The sequence below is a fragment of the Girardinichthys multiradiatus genome, chromosome 4 (genome assembly GCF_021462225.1).
Source record: "Girardinichthys multiradiatus isolate DD_20200921_A chromosome 4, DD_fGirMul_XY1, whole genome shotgun sequence".
Classification (NCBI taxonomy): Eukaryota; Metazoa; Chordata; class Actinopteri; order Cyprinodontiformes; family Goodeidae; genus Girardinichthys; species Girardinichthys multiradiatus.
In genome coordinates this window covers 15,681,523-15,701,879 of record NC_061797.1, presented here as the reverse complement: position 1 = coordinate 15,701,879, position 20,357 = coordinate 15,681,523, and the positions used below count along the sequence as shown (strand labels likewise).

Genomic DNA, 20,357 nt, shown 5'->3' with positions numbered 1-20,357 from the left:
GACGACGTGTTATGAATTGGCGCTATAAAAATAAACTGAACTGAATTTAAATCAGCAGTCCTCTCTGATTGTGATGGCCAAAACAAGTTTATAGAATTTCTGAGTTTTACACTTAGAATCTAATTTTGAGATCTTCAATCACATAGTCCTTAACTATAAGCAAATGTAATTATCAGTTGCTGTACATCACGTTTTTTTGGTCACAATACTTTGCAAAATGGCCTCTATGAACAAGGAATAAGTTTCCTCAATAAATGGTATTCCTTTTTTCAGTTTGTTTCAAGACTCTTCACTGAGCAATGTGTTAGCACACTTCAAATTTCAATGGTCACAATAAAGTTTCAAACTCTCCAGAGTGCTGTTTTAAAACCACTACTTTGTCTAACAAAAAGGTTTGATGTGTCAATTTTTAAATATCCTACTGTAGTAAATTCTGAGCCCCAGCCTGAGTTTTATAAATGCTATAGAAAAAGTATTCTGTGGAAGTTTAGTAATTGATTTCTATAACAAGCTTCCATAACATAAATCTGAACAAAACCCTTCACTGTGTATTTTCATTTTTTTCATGGAGATGCCTCACAAAGCCTGTATTCAGATGCAAGAAAACAAAAGGTCATGTCAGAATTGCTTTCATGCAAGACGTGGCGATTCTTCTCTGCGATACAGCCTTCATCAAGGACCTATGGAGTAAAGGCAATCTGTGGCAGTTTGATGTGATGATATGTGTTTGGTATATTTAAAATCCCCAAAATCTTTATTTTCTTCACCCAATAAGTTGGAAAAAGTATCACTACCACAGCCACTGATGTATAAAGACTATTTATGTTCGATGTTGTGTGTTGCTCAGTGCTCCGAGGTGTGTGGAGGCGGTGAGCAGCAGCGCATTGTCACCTGTCCAGAGATTGATCGATGTGACCGAGACCTTCAACCAAGCTCTATTCAGTCCTGCAACAGCCAGCCGTGTGCTCAGTGGCTTACTGGATCGTGGGGACAGGTACCCTTGCACAATAATCAGTCATACTTAAAGACCAGTTTCATTGTTGATCTGGTTTAATTCTAGAGTGGCAGAATAATTTCAACTGCCTTTTCAATAGCTTGCATATTAGTCAATTAATTCATCATTCCCATCCTTTTGTTCATTTTTAAAGCTTTTATTTCTGTTAGGAATATTTCATGTAAACATATGTTATATCCTGTAAAATCCTTACACGTTAGAATCTTAATGTAATCTTTAAAACTAGATTGGAATATGTAAAACATGCTTGAGCAGGAGACTAGATTTTGGTGTTGAAATTCTGCAGGCTTTACATTTTAATCATTCTAAGGTAAATGTGCCTCAATGATTTGTAAGTTTTATCAGTGTTATTTGTTTTTGTTGCTGAATAATTGTGTCATTCTGTTGAAAGTTAGGCCAACTATCTAAAAATAAGGATTAAAGATGTATTTTTTTAATGCCAAACATGAGCTTTTACAGTTAAGACCAAAATTATTCATATACCTGGCAGATTTATATTTAAAGTAGTCTTTTAATTTCACCTTAATTTTTCTTCTAACTGGAAGTAATAAGGTTGTAAAGAGACCCCATCAGGGTTTCAAACTGAATCTGAGCTAAAGATCTAGGTGTTAGCAAGGAGGCCTTCCAGTCTCAAAGATTTGGAGCTCATCATCAGAGACAACTGGTCAAAATACCAGTGGAAGCATGCAAAAGGAGGTTATAGGAAGGTTTTATTGCCATAATACCAAGATATGTTCTTCTACTGAATATACTGTAAATAATTTTTGATTGCATGTTTTTTTCAAACCTTTTCAAAATTAAATAAAAAAGATGTTGAATGTAAACCCGTGGTATGAATAATTTTGGGATTAACTGTAGATAGGTAGATGGGAGGATAGATCTAAGGTTTACAGCAAATATGTTGCTCCTCAAAACACCTTAATTGAAAAGACAGCACAGGAATAATCTGTTAGTAGCAACTTTTCATTTGAAAAATAAGTTATCGCTACATACCAACAAAATTAAACAGAACATAATGCAAGACAAAAGGGTCAATATTATAGTTTAACATGTCATTTAATGTTGTGTAGTGTTTATAAATTTGATTTTATTGTTCTTTAATTTTCCACCACATATATATTTTAGCTATTTAACAAAGAATACTTAAATAATAGTGAAATTGTATATAATGTGAAATAAGCAAATGGATTTTGAATAAGGTCTTTGTTGCTGATTTTTCAAGAACAGTGGTTCCTAAATTCAGGGGGCAAAATGTTCATAGCAAAGCATATAAATGCTATTAATGTTAATATAAAAAAGTACCTAGATTAAGTCTAAATACTGACTGTTATTGCCGTTTATGTTGTCAATATAAAACAGTAGTGCACATGTACATCTCAGATTTGAACTTTCAAAAACTGCTTCCATCTTTTCCATCTTTCCTTCAAAATGTCTCCACTAGACTTGATCATATTTTGCTTATTTTGACATTTAGAAAGAAATTACATTATTTTAGTCATATTTTTAAATATTGGTCAGTTTAAAGAATGTGTTTTTAGAGAAGATAGTATGAAATCCTTTTTTACATTTTACATTAGCCCAAGTCCGCCTCTGATTGGCTGTCAGTCTTGCCTTGATGTCTCCTTCCCCAGACATGTCTGTTTGCAAGCTGAAGCTGGATTCTGATACTTTCAAAGAACTAAGCTGAGAATCAGTCAATAAGGTTTACCTGACTAGGTCAGAGAGGCCTGATTACCCTTACAGATTTGGTTCATGTGTTGTAAATATGAATCTGAGAATATTATTTAATATTAGTATTTTAATATTTTATCAAATAATATTTTGGTCTGTTAAGGGTTGTCCTGTGAGTACCAGCCCAATAAGGCGATGGTATTAGGACAGAATAGAAAGGCGTGAGACAAGCTCTGACATTATTGAACAGCAAAACTCTGCACACACATGGAATGAATTCACACAATTTCTTAAAATACAAGAATTTATTAACAAAAATAAGTCAACTCAAAGTCAAACATATTTCAATCAACAAACTCTTTACTATGCTAAAACCATCAAACTAAACTACCAAGCAGAATGAAAGAATAACGAAGACTAATAGGCTATGTACAATATACACAAGTTGATTAAAGATGGTTGAAAATCATGACCAAAAAGAGTGATACAACATTACCATGCAATGTTTGTTTGAGAACCAAGGATTATCTTGAAGAATCTGGAAATGAAGTTAAGTTAGTCTTGGAACTAACTTAGGCAATAATCAGCAAACATTTAGACAACCCTTCACAATGCAAGATCAGGTAAAATATTATTTTAATAAAATGTTTTAAATAATGATCTACTGAATAAAATCAACCTTCTGGATGACCATTTCACATCGGTGTCTAATTAGCTGCCTTTAGTTATTGAAATAATATTCGAAGAAAGATAAAAGGAGTATTTTGGAAAAGAGCCAAATCTTTCTGGAGAAATGGGGCTTATTGGTGTTTACTTAGTGCTGCCACGTGTTCTTACCGGCTGGCCGTTGGGCTAACAAAACAAGCTAATAGCTTAGTACCAGAATCAACACATACCTTTAAAATACCAGGTTAATAAAAGGGTTAAAATGCATAAGCGCGTTATGAGCAATGTTCTGGTTAAAACCACCCTTTAAATAAAGTTTATCTTAACTTTAAAACATACAAAGAACACGAACCGGCCTGTGTGCTACAGATAGCATGCTAGCACAAAGATAGCCGAGTTCCACAAAACAAACTTCATAACATGAAAACGTTTAGATCATTTCATCCTAAACCAATCTGTTAATCTGCCCAAACCTAACCTCTGACCATGGTGAGTAAACGTTGTCCAAGGGCGATGATGTACGGATAAACGTCCACAGTCAACAAGCGGTTGGTTTTCAGCTAACCTCTACATTCGCTCTGTGAACAAAAGCGTTAGCTCCGGAGAGCTGGGCGGCTGTTCGTTACCGTAACAGGGTGGTGCAAGCCATGGTCCTTCCTTCAGACTCGGCTTGTAGAGACAGCTTCTCTGCCGGGGATCTCTTTGACACAGTTTTGCTTCTGCGGAGCTTCGGAGAGAAAATGTAAGCAACTCTTACACCTTAATTTCCCCGTTCATGAATGAAAATACCGGATACACAGACAGTATTTTATTCTACTTAACTTTGCATATGATCGGTGATCGTATGGCTTCCTTGGATCCAGTTGAATTTATGTATTTTTGCCAGCAAAAGACATTCGCGCGCTGGGCCTCTCTTGAACCGTCCTCCTCGAAGGCCGTGTGGAAAGAGATGTGGGAAGGGTGGGGGTCTTATACGGGTAATGGCGCCACAGGAAGTCTGCAGTTACCCTCTTTCCTGGCTGTGCTGGAAGAAGGTTAATGCACTTTATTTTGAAAAGTTCCAGAAAAGTATGTACCGGAGTTTTAATGTGGAAATCCATGGCTGTGGGTCCCAACACATGTAAATGTTTTTGCTTTGCACATACACTACACTATGTTCTAATCTAATTGTGTTCATGCTAGGTTTCGTTTTATTTCCCACCTTGGACTTATCTCAACATGACTTCGTAGCTTTATTTAAGAACATCACATGGTTCTGAATCCAGAGTGAATCCTCCAGATATCCAAAATCCAGCGCCAGAAGGTACCCGTAGTGTCTGGCTGTTGCATAGGAACCAGTGGCAAACAGAACAACTGCTGGAGCCAAAGCTAACTATCACTCCAACTTAGAGATAGACTGAGGTGGTGAATGGCCTGAGCTCAAACAATGTGGTTTCATGAGAGTAAGCAGCTACATTTGACCAAGTAAGGAGTTCTTTCTAGTTCTGTGGTGGCAGTTTTGGTGCTGTAAGCTGGCAGATCAAAATTGGTTCAGAACCCTGGTCATCCTACCTTATTTCCCCATCTTCGGGTATAGTTAGACACTAGAACTTGAAATTTAGACCGTAAAACTCATTTGCCTAAGCTCCAGTGAGATAAATAATTTCATATAAATTTTAAATCTTTAATTAGTTTAGATAATGATATTTTGAATGTTCATTCCCTTACTTTATAATTTGCCTTTAGTCTAATGTAGTACAGTAGAAATATAATTGTATGATTGTTTGGTAGATGTTTGGGTATTTCTTTTGCTCCATTAATTATTGCAGAATAAGTATTAAATAATCAATTCCCAACTTTCATTGACTCTTCTGGGGATTTTAGTATAAGTGTAACTTTCAACACTATAGTTTAACATATTTTAATCATGAGTTCAAGGTTTCTGCTTGTAAAGACTAAGACTCTCTATTCCTGTTGCCTTACTGCCTTATCCAGAGTAGGCGGTCCCTATGTTACGTTAATTCTGGTTCTATAGTAATTCAAGTGAAAAGTACCAACGTAGAGATGAGATGGATTCAAACTAAACTTGTGTTAAGTGAGGTAAAGATAAAACTGAAATTGTTTTTGCTTTTATGTATTAATTTTGACCATTATACATTGAATCGATCAAACTCTGCTTCCTCCGCACAAAACAAGAGGAGTCACGCTGCACATATTGAAAGAATAAGCAAAGATAAATGATTAAATAATTTTTGTTTGAGAAACTTTGTGAAATCTTTTCGTGTACAGTGTTCAGCTTCTTGCGGGGGAGGACTGCAGCATCGACTCATCAAATGTGTGGACACAAAGACTGAGGCTTCAGAAGAGGTGGATCAGGTTCAGTGTGACCATGAGCTAAAACCTAACAACACCCAAAAGTGTAACTTACAGGATTGCAAGAGTGCTCCCTCCGGTGAGTCCAGTTTTTTCTTTTGTATTTTTATTTGATTATTTGCAATGCAGACTCTTTGCACTCAAGGAAAATCATTTAGATATATCAAGTTACATTTAATTGTACGTGTGATTACCATAACAGCTAAGGACACTTAAAAGCTCTGCTCCTGCAGGTGACTCCTTAGTTAAAATAACCAGCATCTTCAAATTCACAACAACCCTTCTGGTTGGGTAGCTGAAAGAACTGTTTTGCTGCTGCTTGCATCAGTGGTCTTCTTTAAAGGACACTGACCCTGCAGAATGTAAAGACATGTTCACCTTTAGCAGCAGCCATAAACAATAAACAGAAAATCCAGTTCTTCTGGGCAATATGTGATCTTGATTGCATATTGCATCATGGGAGTGAAAAGAAAAGAGTGGGAGGTAATGGTCAGAAATCTTTGAGCAGTGGGTAGAAAACTGTCGCCTGAAGAGATCCACATCACTTCAATTTCAAACAGCTATCTGAGTTAAAAACCTCCATATTGATCTCTAAGTTTTTACTGTAATCTCTGTGCTTTCAGCATCCCAGAGTGCTGGAAAGACTCTTTGATGATTTTTCAAACTGGTAGAGAATATTGAGAAATTATATACCAGCAGCTATGACAATTTATTATCTAGCCTTGGATTTGAACTAAGAATTTGTATCTTAAGGTTAACGTAAGCTGATCACATTGTTATCATTTTTACTTATGACCCTGTAGTTACACAGTTTTTATTTTACTTAATGATGCTGCTGCTTTGGTTTAAATTAAAGCTGTGACATTTTACCCCCTGTGGTGCACATTATTGCCAGAGGTCAGCAAGTATTTCTCAACTCAGTTGTGCATTCATCAAATAACTCCTATTGTGTTATTTTTCATGTTTTTGTTTATAAAAGACTTTATCATGAGAGTGAAGTGAACAAAAAGACTTGATAGATACTGTTACCAAAGGTATTGTGCTGCATGTTTGGATACAAAACACACACCTACACTGATAAGGTATATAATTATAACCACTGGCAAGTGAAGTGAATAACACTGATTATCCCCTCACCATGGTTCCTGTTAGTAGGTGGGATATGTTAGATAATAACTAAAAATTTTCTTCTCAAATCTGATTGGTTAGAAGCAAGCAAAATGAGTAGCAAATGTGAGCAAAATTGACACGGGACAAACTGTGACGGCTGGACAACTGGATCACAGCATCTCCAGTACTGCAGCTCTTGTGGGGTGTTCCTGGTCTGCAGAGATACACATCTATCAAAAGTGGTTCAAGCAAAAAGCATTGGTGAACCCGATGAATGTTGGCCCGTGTTTTTTGATCCAACAGACGAGCTACTGTTGCACAGATTGCTGAAGAAGGAAATGGTAGTTCTGTTAGAAATTGCAACACAGTTTGTTGCACATATGCCAGCATAGTTGCATACCAGTCAAAATGCCTATGCTGACCCCTGTACAACACAGAAAATGGCAACAATGGACACTGAGCGTCGAAAATAGGCCATGGACTAATTGAACCGGGCAGTCGGGTCTGATGAATTGTTTTCTTTTACATTAACTGCATGGTCAGGTGTAAGGCCATATTATATAGCACAACTTTACAATTATTGCAATATCAGTTTAAGCATCAGGCATATTGCAAAGAACTTCTTGGACTGCAATAAATGTTAGCTAATAATTTTGGTAAACTGCATTCAGGCCCTCTGTCAATAATATGTTTGAGGACACTTGTTTATTGCATTGAGGTGGTAAAGTCATAAAGAAGTGACAAGTAAGTTGTTTCAATGCCTAAGAAGTAGACGGCCAAAAGCAACTTTTTTAATAAAACAATTTTGAGATGGAAATAGTTTTTTTTTTAAGTAGCTAGATAGCCTCTTCTTTGTCTGGGGCCTGTCAGCTATGGAGGACCGTTCGTTCATTCGTTCGTCGTCTTCCGCTTATCCAGGACCTAGTCGCGGGGGCAGCAGACTCAGCAGAGACGCCCAGACGTCCCTCTCTCCAGACACCTCCTCCAGCTCCTCCAGGGGGAGCCCAAGGCGTTCCCAGGCCAGCCGAGAGACATAGTCCCTCCAGCGTGTCCTGGGCCGTCCCCTGGGCCTCCTCCCGGTGGGACGTGCCTGGAACACCTCCCGAGGAAGGCGTCCAGGAGGCATCCGGTATAGATGCCCGAGCCACCTCAACTGGCTCCTCTCGATGTGGAGGAGCAGCGGCTCTACTCCGAGCTCCTCCCGGATGGCCGAGCTCCTCACCCTATCTCTAAGGGAGTGCCCGGCCACCCTACGGAGGAAGCTCATTTCAGCCGCTTGTATCCGTGATCTCGTTCTTTCGGTCATGACCCAAAGTTCATGGCCATAGGTGAGGGTAGGAACGTAGACCGACCAGTAAATTGAGAGCTTTGCTTTTCGGCTCAGCTCTCTCTTCACCACAATGGACCGGCACAGCGCCCCCATTACTGTGGCAGCCGCACCGATCCGTCTGTCGATCTCCCGCTCCATTCTTCCCTCACTCGTGAACAAGACCCCGAGATACTTAAACTCCTCCACTTGAGGCAGGAACTCCCCTCCAACCTGAAGAGGACAAGCCACCCTTTTCCGGTCGAGTACCATGGCCTCGGACTTGGAGGAGCTGATCCTCATCCCAGCCGCTTCACACTCGGCTGCGAACCGCCACAGCGCATGCTGTAGGTCTTGGCTAGAGGGGGCCAGCAGGACTACGTCATCCGCAAAAAGAAGAGACGAAATCCACTGGTCCCCAAACCAGCCCTTGGCTGCGTCTAGAAATCCTGTCCATGAAAGTTATGAACAGGACCGGCGACAAAGGGCAGCCCTGCCGGAGTCCAACATGCACTGGGAACAGGTCCGACTTAGTGCCGGCAATGCGGACCAAACTCCTGCTCCGCTCGTACAGGGACCGGATGGCCCCTAATAAAGGGCCCCCGATTCCATACTCCTGGAGCACCCCCCACAGGGCATCACGAGGGACACAGTTGAATGCCTTCTCCAGGTCCACAAAACACATGTTTGCAATTACAGGCAAACTCCCATGAACCCTCGAGCACCCTGTAGAGGGTATAGAGCTGGTCCAGTGTTCCACGGCTGGGACGAAAACCACACTGTTCCTCCTGAAGCCGAGGTTCGACTATCGGTCGGACTCTCCTCTCCAATACCCTGGCGTAGGCCTTACCAGGGAGGCTGAGGAGTGTGATCCCCCTGTAGTTGGAACACACCCTCCGGTCCCCCTTCTTATAAAGGGGGACCACCACCCCAGTCTGCCAGTCCAGAGGCACTGTCCCCGACCGCCACGCAATGTTGAAGAGGCGTGTCAACCATGACAGCCCTACAACATCCAGACACTTGAGGTACTCAGGGCGGATCTCATCCACCCCCGAAGCCTTGCCACCGCGGAGCTTTTTAACCACCTCGGTGACTTCAGCCTGGGTGATGAAAGAGTCCAACCCCGAGTCCCCAGCCTCTGTTTCCACCACGGAATGCGTGATGGCAGGATTGAGGAGATCCTCGAAGTACTCCTTCCACCGCCCGATAATGTCCTCAGTCGAGGTCAGCAGTCTCCTGCCCCCACTATAAACAGTGTTGGCAAAGCACTGCTTCCCCCTCCTGAGGCGCCGGACGGTTTGCCAGAATCGCTTCGAGGCCAACCGGTAGTCCTTCTCCATGGCCTCACCGAACTCTTCCCAGGCCCGAGTTTTTGCCTCTGCCACAGCCTGGGCCGCAGCACGCTTGGCCTCACGGTACCCGTCAGCCGCCTCAGGAGTCCCACAAGCCAACCACAGCCTATAGGACTCCTTCTTCAGCTTAACAGCATCCCTTACTGCCGGTGTCCACCACCGGGTTCTGGGATTGCCGCCACGACAGGCACCGCAGACCTTACGGCCGCAGCTATGGGCAGCAGCATCGACAATAGATGCAGAGAACATGGTCCACTCAGACTCAGTCTCCAACATCCCCCGGAATCTGGTCGAAGCTCTCCCGGAGGTGGGAGTTGAATACATTCCTGGCCGAGGGCTCCGCCAGGCGTTCCCAGCAGACCCTCACTATGCGCTTGGGCCTGCCAAGTCTGTCTGGCTTTCTCCTCCTCCAGCGGATCCAACTCACCACCAGGTGATGATCAGTGGACAGCTCAGCCCCTCTCTTCACCCGAGTGTCCAAAACATGCGGCCGAAGGTCTGATGATACGACAACAAAGTCGATCATCGACCTCCTGCCTAGGGTGTCCTGGTGCCAAGTGCACTGATGGACACCCTTATGTTTGAACATGGTGTTCGTTATGGACAATCCGTGACTAGCACAGAAGTCCAATAACAAAACACCACTCGGATTCAGATCGGGGAGGCCATTCCTCCCGATCACGCCTCTCCAGGTGTCACTGTCGTTCCCCACGTGGGCGTTGAAGTCCCCCAGCAGAATAATGGAGTCCCCGGGAGGGGCACTATCCAGCACCCCCAGCAGGGACGCCAAGAAGGCAGGGTACTCTGAACTACCACTCGGCCCGTAGGCTGAAATGATAGTCAGAGACCTCTCCCCAACCCGAAGGCGCAGGGATACAACCCTCTCATCCACTGGGGTAAACCCCAACACGAGACGGCTGAGCTGGGGGGCAACAAGCAAACCCACACCAGCCCGCCGCCTCTCCCCGTGGGCCACTCCAGAGTAGAAGAGAGTCCAACCCCTCTCAAGGAGATGGGTTCCAGAGCCCACGCTGTGCGTGGAGGCGAGCCCGACTATTTCTAGTCGATATCTCTCGACCTCCCGCACAAGCTCAGGCTCCTTCCCCCCCAGCGAGTTGACATTCCACGTCCCTAGAGCCAGCCTAAGCATCCGGGGATCGGGCCGCTGAGGTCTCCACCTTCGTCCGCCACCCAATCCTCTTTGCACCGGTCCCTCACGGTTCCCCCTGCAGGTGGTGGGCCCACTGGGGGATGGCCTCGCGTCTCTCGTTCGGGCTTGGCCCGGCCGGGTCCCGCGAGGAGCAACCTGGCCACCAGGCGCTCTCCGACGAGTCCCGACCCCAGGCCTGGCTCCAGGGTGGGACCCCGGCTTCGCCGTACCGGGCGACGTCACGTGCCTCGATATTTTGTTCTTTATGAGGGGTTCTTGAACCATTTTTTGTCTGACCCATCACCTAGAGCCTGTTTGCCATGGGAGACCCTACCAGGGGCATTTAGGCCCCAGACAACATAGCCTCTAGGATCATTTGAGCACTCAAACCCCTCCACCACGTTAAGGTGACAGTTCAAGGAGGGGATATGGAGGACCGATCCTGACAAAATTAAAAATAAAAGCAGAAATATATATATTTTGTTTTTCCTTTTACTTACACATGCGTTTTCATCAAGAAATGTAAATGTTTTCTTTTTCGTTTTCCTTAGACATGCCTTTATTCTTTTGACATTTCCTCACCTCTCTTTTTCCTTTACCGTATGCATTTCTGCTTCATTATGCAAATGAGGAGGGCTGCCTTTTTCTCTCCAGCTCCTCTCCTATTGGTCAATATACAGGAAGAAGGAGGATCCATGTGCAGGCTGAGGGTGTGTCCCAATTCAGGGGCTGGATCCTTCCAAGTCCGTAATTGTGGGCTGATTACGTCACAGCGCGGCGCGTAAAGTCTGTCAAATGCTGCCAACAAATGTGTCCTTCTTTTGCCCGATTTGAAGGATGACTTGTGAGTATCCTTCGCGGTCCATCTTTTCCCATGATTCATTGTAGGTCGAAGCGTTTTGGTCAAACAGGGGCAACCATGGCGGACCACAGTGGCAAAAGCTGTGAGTAAACTGTGAAAAATTACACTTTCTGTGACACAAATGAACTTTTACAATGTTTTTAGTGCTGGAATATAACTGTGTAGACGTGAAAAATCTGCTTGATTTATCACGACATCGTTAATTTCAAACGTGCTCCGACGTGTTTGGAGATTTCCGCTCCCACCGTAGTAACTGCCGGTTTGCTTCGCCAGCCCTACCGGCGGTGGGGCGAGCTAGACCCGGTAGAGATCTGACCGGACTATCGGCATTGAGCTCCTGCTGCCAGTCATCACAGTGAACGTTTAACACAAGTGATTTCTAACAGTTTATGTTATTATTATTTTAATGTAATGTGTCATTTGTTCATGTAAGTCGATTTGACATTACAGGTGATATTAAAGTTAACCTGAATAAATTGACGATTTTATGTAATCTTACCGTATCTCAGTAAAGAAGTTAAACGTTTGAAAGAGCTTGTTTTAGGCATTTGAGTAGAAATATTTGGATATGTTCTGCAAATTAAGACAAATGTCAAATAAAAAAAACAGACTTGTTTTACACTAATATTAAGCAAGATGTTTTTTTTTTTTTTTTTTTTTTTTTTTTTTTTTTTTTTTTTTTTTTTTTTTTTTTTTTAGGGACAAAGGAGCAGACGGGCCAGTTTATTAATCTCAGGGGTGAGAATGACCACCTTTTTACTGGAGCTAAAAACTCAGCCACCGTGGCTTGGAGGTACAATAACAACATTATTTGCAGTCAGTTTCTGTCCAGTTTCAATAACTCCTATCTTTCTAACTTTCATAAATATCCATCCAGTGATTAACATACTTCTTTTGGTTTTCCCTCTTTCTTTTTGTTTGTTTAGGACAATTCTGGAGAAGATGGGCCAACAGGGGAAGGTCAACCTCTTGCGGGCCAAGAAGAAGTGGGACAATATGAAAAAGAAATATAAAGTTTGTTCAACTCTTCTTTTATTTCCTTTAACTTTAGGATTGCAAGTATGCAGGGTCAGGAGAGGGAGTCAGTGAAAAGCCCACTGCTGCTACTTGGCCCTGGTTTGTCCTTATGGATGAGGTGTTGGGTCAGAGGTCTTCCACAACACCTCCTGTCCTAATTGCCTCCATCCCTGAGGACCCTCCAGGGCCAAGCGGAGCGGTGGGCAACCAGATGGAGAAGGAAGACAGTGAGCCAGCAGGAAGGGGTCAGAAAAGAAAGAGGGACAGAGATGATGGAGTTGATCAGGGAGGACATGAGGGCACAGAAAATGGACAGACTGTTTTCCATCTTAGAAAGAATGGCACTGAAATAAGGTGCTATATAAGAAATAATATTAAGTTTTGTTCAGATAGTTTCTTAAAGTTTTAAGCTGTTCTAATAAATTTCAATATTGTTTTTCTCTCCAATGTATTTTATTTCCATTTGACCTAACAATATATCAACTTCATTTAAATTTCTAAACACAAAGTTTATTTAGAAAATTACAAATAGCATTTTAAACAGAATATGGAAAAAAAGAACATTCAAAAAGATCAAGATTACAAGACACAAGGCTTAAGATAAAACTATGTACAAGTATTTACAATGGCGACAGCAGGATCAACCTGAGTGACCGGTTCCTGGAAAAACCTCTTCAACAGAACAAAGAGGTAGATTTCTTTCTGAACAGAAAGTCTCTGGAGGTGTGGCTAAATCTCTCACAAGGTCAGAGACTTGGATGGGACGCTGCAACTGAGACCTGAGGTTTGTCTTTCTGGATGGTGAGCGAAGCATCACACAGGTGGTCTGCAGATGTTTGTGATGCCTCTTTCCGCTGTCCACGTCATCAAGTTTAAAGGACTGGCTGGACCACATCACTAATCAGGAATGTAATCAGAAATATGCAGAATTAGAAGATGGTGCTCACAAAAAATGACAATTAGTTATACCCCTCAAACATTAATCACATCTATAATATTATACCTGCCTGCATACAGTAGTCATGTTCTGGTGATGTGTATACACATATACATATATACACTGCTGAAAAGAAATAAAGGGAACACTTAAACAGCACAATATAACTCGAAGTAAATCAAACTTCTGTGAGATCAAACTGTCCACTTAGGAAGCAACACTGATTGACAATCAATTTACCTGCTGTTGTACAAATGAAATAGACAACAGGAGGAAATCTTTGGCAATTAGCAAGACACACTCAATAAAGAAGTGTTTCTGCAGGTGGGGACCACAGACCACTTCTCAGTACCAATGCTTTCTGGCTGATGTTTTGGTCACTTTTGAATGTTGGTGGTGCTTTCACACTCGTGGTAGCATGAGACGGACTCTACAACCCACACAAGTGGCTCAGGTAGTGCAGCTCATCCAGGATGGCACATCAATGCGAGCTGTGGCAAGAAGGTTTGCTGTGTCTGTCAGCGTAGTGTCCAGAGCCTGGAGGCGCTACCAGGAGACAGGCCAGTAAACCAGGAGACGTGGAGGAGGCTGTAGGAGGGCAACAACCCAGCAGCAGGACCGCTACCTCCGCCTTTGTGGAAGGAGGAACAGGAGGAGCACTGCCAGAGCCCTGCAAAATGACCTCCAGCAGGCCACAAATGTGCATGTGTCTGCACAAACGGTTAGAAACAGACTCCATGAGGATTGTATGAGGGCCCGACGTCCACAAATGGGGGTTGAGCTCACAGCCCAACACCGTGCAGGACGCTTGGCATTTACCAGAGAACACCAGGATTGGCAAATTTGCCGCTGGCACCCTGTGCTCTTCACAGATGAAAGCAGGTTCACACTGAGCACATGTGACAGAGTCTGGAGACGCCGTGGAGAGCGATCTGCTGCCTGCAACATCCTTCAGCATGACTGGTTTGGCTGTGGGTCAGTAATGGTGTGTGGTGGCCAGAGGTAGCCTGACTGCCATTAGGTACCGAGATGAGATCCTCAGACCCCTTGTGAGACCATATGCTGGTGCGGTTGGTCCTGGGTTCCTCCTAATGCAGGACAATGCTAGTCCTCATGTGGCTGGAGTTTGTCAGCAGTTCCTGCAAGATGAAGACATTGAAGCTATGGACTGGCCCGCCCATTCCCCAGACCTGAATCCGATTCTAGGACATCATGTCTCGCTCCATCCACCAACGTCACGTTGCACCACAGACTGTCCAGGAGTTGGCGGATGCTTTAGTCCAGGTCTGGGAGGAGATCCCTCAGGAGACCATCCATCGTCTCATCAGGAGCATGTCCAGGTGTTGTAGGGAGGTCATACAGGCACGTGGAGGCCACACACAATACTGAGCCTCATTTTGACTTGTTTTAAGGACATTACATCAAAGTTGGATCAGCCTCTAGTGTGTTTTTCCACTTTAATTTAGTGTGTGACTCCAAATCCAGGCCTCCATTGGTTAATAAATTTGATTTCCATTGATGATTTTTGTGTGATTTTGTTGTCAGCACATTCAACTTTGTACAGAACAAAGTATTTAATGAGAATATTTCATTCATTCAACTCTAGGATGTGTTATTTGAGTGTTCCCTTTATTTTTTTGAGCATTGTATAAATATATACATATACAGGGGTTGGACAATGAAACTGAAACACCTGTCATTTTAGTGTGGGAGGTTTCATGGCTAAATTGGAGCAGCCTGGTAGCCAGTCTTCATTGATTGCACATTGCACCAGTAAGAGCAGAGTGTGAAGGTTTAATTAGCAGGGTAAGAGCACAGTTTTGGGTGACATACCAGAGTTCAAAAGAAGACAAATTGTTGGTGCACGTCTTGCTGGCGCATCTGTGACCAAGACAGCAAGTCTTTGTGATGTATCAAGAGCCACGGTATCCAGGGTAATGTCAGCATACCACCAAGAAGGACGAACCACACAGAAAGAAATGCCACCACACACCATTACTGATCCACTGCCAAACCAGTCATGCTGAAGGATGTTGCAGGCAGCAGATTGCTCTCCACGGTGTCTCCAGACTCTGTCACGTCTGTCACATGTGATCAGTGTGAACCTGCTTTCATCTGTGTAGACCACAGGGTGCCAGTGGCGAATTTGCCAATCCTGGTGTTCTCTGGCAAATGCCAAGCATCCTGCACGGTGTTGGGCTGTGAGCAAAACCCCCATTTGTGGACGTTGGGCCCTCATACCATCCTCATGGAGTCTGTTTCTAACCGTTTGTGCAGACACATGCACATTTGTGGCCTGCTGGAGATCATTTTGCAGGGCTCTGGCAGTGCTCCTCCTGTTCCTCCTTCCACAAAGGCGGAGGTAGCGGTCCTGCTGCTGGGTTGTTGCCCTCCTACGGCCTCCTCCACGTCTCCTGGTGTACTGGCCTGTCTCCTGGTAGCGCCTCCAGGCTCTGGACACTACGCTGACAGACACAGCAAACCTTCTTGCCACAGCTTGCATTGATGTGCCATCCTGGATGAGCTGCACTATCTGAACCACTTGTGTGGGTTGTAGAGTCCGTCTCATGCTACCACGAGTGTGAAAGAACCACCAACATTCAAAAGTGACCAAAACATCATCCAGAAAGCATAGGTACTGAGAAGTGGTCTGTGGTCCCCACCTGCAGAAACACTCCTTTATTGAGTGTGTCTTGCTAATCACCAAAGATTTCCTCCTGTTGTCTATTCTATTTGCACAACAGGATGTGAAATTGATTGTCAATCAGTGTTGCTTCCTAAGTGGACAGTTTGATTTCACAGAAGTTTGATTTACTTCGAGTTATATTGTGCTGTTTAAGTGTTCCCTTTATTTCTTTTCAGCAGTGTATATATGTATATGTGTATACACATCACCAGAACATGACTACTGTATGCAGGCAGGTATAATATTATAGATGTGATTAATGTTTGAGGGGTATAACTAATTGTCATATTTTGTGAGCACCATCTTCTAATTCTGCATATTCCTGATTACATTCCTGATTAGTGATGTGGTCCAGCCAGTCCTTTAAACTTGATGACGTGGACAGCGGAAAGAGGCATCACAAACATCTGCAGACCACCTGTGTGATGCTTCGCTCACCATCCAGAAAGACAAATCTCAGGTCTCAGTTGCAGCGTCCCATCCAAGTCTCTGACCTTGTGAGAGATTTAGCCACACCTCCAGAGACTTTCTGTTCAGAAAGAAATCTACCTCTTTGTTCTGTTGAAGAGGTTTTTCCAGGAACCGGTCACTCAGGTTGATCCTGCTGTCGCCATTGTAAATACTTGTACATAGTTTTATCTTAAGCCTTGTGTCTTGTAATCTTGATCTTTTTGAATGTTCTTTTTTTTCCAAATTGTTTAAAATGCTATTTGTAATTTTCTAAATAAACTTTGTGTTTAGAAATTTAAATGAAGTTGATGTATTGTTAGGTCAAATGGAAATAAAATACATTGGTGACAAAAACAATATTGAAATGTATTAGAACAGCTTAAAACTTTAAGAAACTATCTGAACAAAACTTAATATTATTTCTTATGTAGCACCTTATTTCAGTGCCATTCTTTCTAAGATGGAAAACAGTCTGTCCATTTTCTGTGCCCTCATGTCCTCCCTGATCAACTCCATCATCTCTGTCTCTCTTTCTTTTCTGACCCCTTCCTGCTGGCTCACTGTCTTCCTTCTCCATCAGGTTGCCCACCGCTCCGCTTGGCCCTGGAGTGTCCTCAGGTATGGAGGCAATTAGGACAGGAGGTGTTGTGGAAGACCTCTGACCCAACACCTCATCCATAAGGACAAACCAGGGCCAAGTAGCAGCAGTGGGCTTTTCACTGACTCCCTCTCCTGACCCTGCATACTTGCAATCCTAAAGTTAAAGGGAATAAAAGAAGAGTTGACTAAACAGAGAAACCAATAAGACTTTGAGAAATATTTTTTATTTGTGTGTGACATGAGAACTTCTGAACAAACTTTATATTTCTTTTTCATATTGTCCCACTTCTTCTTGGCCCGCAAGAGGTTGACCTTCCCCTGTTGGCCCATCTTCTCCAGAACTGTCCTAAACAAACAAAAGGAAAAAGGGAAAACCAAAAGAAGTATGTTAATCACTGGATGGATATTTATGAAAGTTAGAAAGATAGGAGTTATTGAAACTGGACAGAAACTGACAGCAAAGAATGTTGTTATTGTACCTCCAAGTCACGGTGGCTGAGTTTTTAGCTCCAGTAAAAAGGTGGTCATTCTCACCACTGAGATTAATAAACTTGCCCGTCTGCTCCTTTGTCCCTAAACAATAAAAACAAAAACAAAAAAAAAACATCATGCTTAATATTAGTGTAAAACAAGTCTTTTTTTTTTATTTGACATTTGTCTTAATTTGCAGAACATATTAAAATATTTCTACTCAAATGCCTAAAACAAGCTCTTTCAAACATTTAACTTCTTTACTGAGATTTGCTTGCATTTGAAATGTATTTCTCTTCAGCTGTACCTGGAATCACGAATTATAATGCTAGCTGAATTATAAATATACTTTTAAAAACACATATAGCATATTTCTTCATCAAAAATAAATATTTAAAAGCTTTTTTATTCTCAATCACACTCTCCAGCGATACGGTAGGATTACATAAAATCGTCAATTTATTCAGGTTAACTTTAATATCACCTGTAATGTCAAATCGACTTACATGAACAAATGACACAATACATTAAAATAATACTAACATAAACTGTTAGAAATCACTTGTGTTAAACGTTCACTGTGATGACTGGCAGCAGGAGCTCAATGCCGATAGTCCGGTCAGATCTCTACCGGGCTAGCTCGCCCCACCGCCGGTAGGGCTGGCGAAGCAAACCGGCAGTTACTACGGTGGGAGCGGAAATCTCCGAACACGTCGGAGCACGTTTGAAATTAAGCGATGTCTTGATAAATCAAGCAGATTTTTCACGTCTACACAGTTATATTCCAGCACTAAAAACATTGTAAAAGTTCATTTGTGTCACAGAAAGTGTAATTTTTCACAGTTTACTCACAGCTTTTGCCACTGTGGTCCACCATGGCTGCCCCTGTTTGACCAAAACGCTTCGACCTACAATGAATCATGGGAAAAGATGGACCGCGAAGGATACTCACAAGTCATCCTTCAAATCGGGCAAAAGAAGGACACATTTGTCGGCAGCATTTGACAGACCTTACGCGCCGCGCTGTGATGTAATCGGCTCACAAGTACGGACTTGGAAGGATCCAGCCCCTGAATATATATTTCCGCTATTATTTTTAATTTTGTCAGGATCGGTCCTCCATAGTTAGCAACACACTCAAAGCAGAAGATATTAATATTAATATATTAATATTATTTGTTCATTTAGCTCAACTCATATTGGTGTTGGAAAGTTCACATACATTATCACACATTTCCTAAAATATTGCAGACCTTGCCAGGTGTATGTGTGTCACTTACCTGGATAGCACATGGCACCCTGGCGCATGATACTGCACATTATTTTGTGCCAGATGCCACAGCACACCTTTTAATGTGCCTGATCAGTGTACCAAATAGTATAAAAGTTCATACTGGACTCTTATTTCTAACTCTGTCTGAGCTGAAGCTGCTGTGCAAGATATTTTCATGTTGTTAAAGGTTATTTTTATTTCTATGCTCAAAATATAACTCCAAGCAATGATTACAGTGATAAGGCACAATAATATCACTAATGTGAGCACTAGTGATAGATAATTACTGTAACTGTGTGGGAGTGCACCAAGTTTGAATTCAAAGCAAGATTTCCAGTTCTTCAAACCAGCTACTCTCACTAATGTGGATTTTATTTATTGAGGTTGTTCCGAAAAGCAAAGGTGCATAAAGAAATGTGTGCACCTGTATGGTTTAGAAGCTGATATGACAACTGCAAGGATGTCAAGTGCTTTATTCGAACTAGGCTACAAGGGATTCACACCAGTTTAGAGAGGAGAAGCTTGAAATCAAACCACCGATGTTCTAGTTTGCAGATGTGCATCCTGAACCACAGCTGACACAGACAGAAATAAACCCTATAAATGTTCCAGTATGATTTCACATGATTTTCTCAGCTTCAGGTAATTTTGAAGCAGAACGATTGAATTAAATGACTAACGATTTGGATAGTTGATTTGGAGTTATCTATACTTTCACTATTTTGAGTTACTGAAGAAGTCATAGGAGTTAGATTGACCAGTCAACATTAAATAGTTTTGAAGGATGTATTACTCTGCCCTATGAGGCATTCTCTGTGGTTGCAGTGGAATTATGGGGTACTGGGGTCACTTATAAGACATATCCTGTTTCTGTATAACCAAAACAAGAGCTGTGTTCACATTCTTGTGAATACAGCTGAACATATTCCTGTTTGAGGTGTTCAGTTGCAAAGAGAAGGATCTCTGCTTTATATACCTTAATACATCATAGCTTTGCAAATAGTCTGGTTCTGGTAGCCTATACAAACCATGACATCCAGTGTGTTACAGACCAGTTTCAGCCTGGAATTAAAGCTACTGAGGCATGTTATCAATCAGAAAAAGATGGACCACTCCCTCCAGGCCCGAGTGTGAAGGTCTGCCTAAATCAAAGTGCTTAAAGACCCTGCTGTACACTTCTTGTTCATAAGTGATGTCAGGATGGGACACAAGATAGATGGATTGTTGGTTTATTTGCATTAATGCTGCCAGCATTCTAGTCTGCCAGAGTTAAGAAAGGAGACAGTCCCAAAGGCAAATGCTCTTAATTGACTGTTCCATCTACAGGTCCTTCTCAAAATATTAGCATATTGTGATAAAGTTCATTATTTTCCATAATGTCATGATGAAAATTTAACATTCATATATTTTAGATTCATTGCACACTAACTGAAATATTT

The 20,357-nt window shown here is 42.4% G+C and overlaps 1 protein-coding gene across 1 annotated transcript in view; it reads left to right on the top strand.

Moving 5' to 3' along the window:
- The window catches only part of LOC124867043 (A disintegrin and metalloproteinase with thrombospondin motifs 7), a 198,307-nt gene that overhangs the window by 131,971 nt on the left and 45,979 nt on the right, over positions 1-20,357 (top strand). The window contains exons 22-23 of the mRNA XM_047363243.1: positions 848-994; positions 5,621-5,783. Coding sequence (XP_047219199.1) covers positions 848-994; positions 5,621-5,783 — 310 coding nt within the window. The remainder of the gene's footprint in view (positions 1-847; positions 995-5,620; positions 5,784-20,357) is intronic.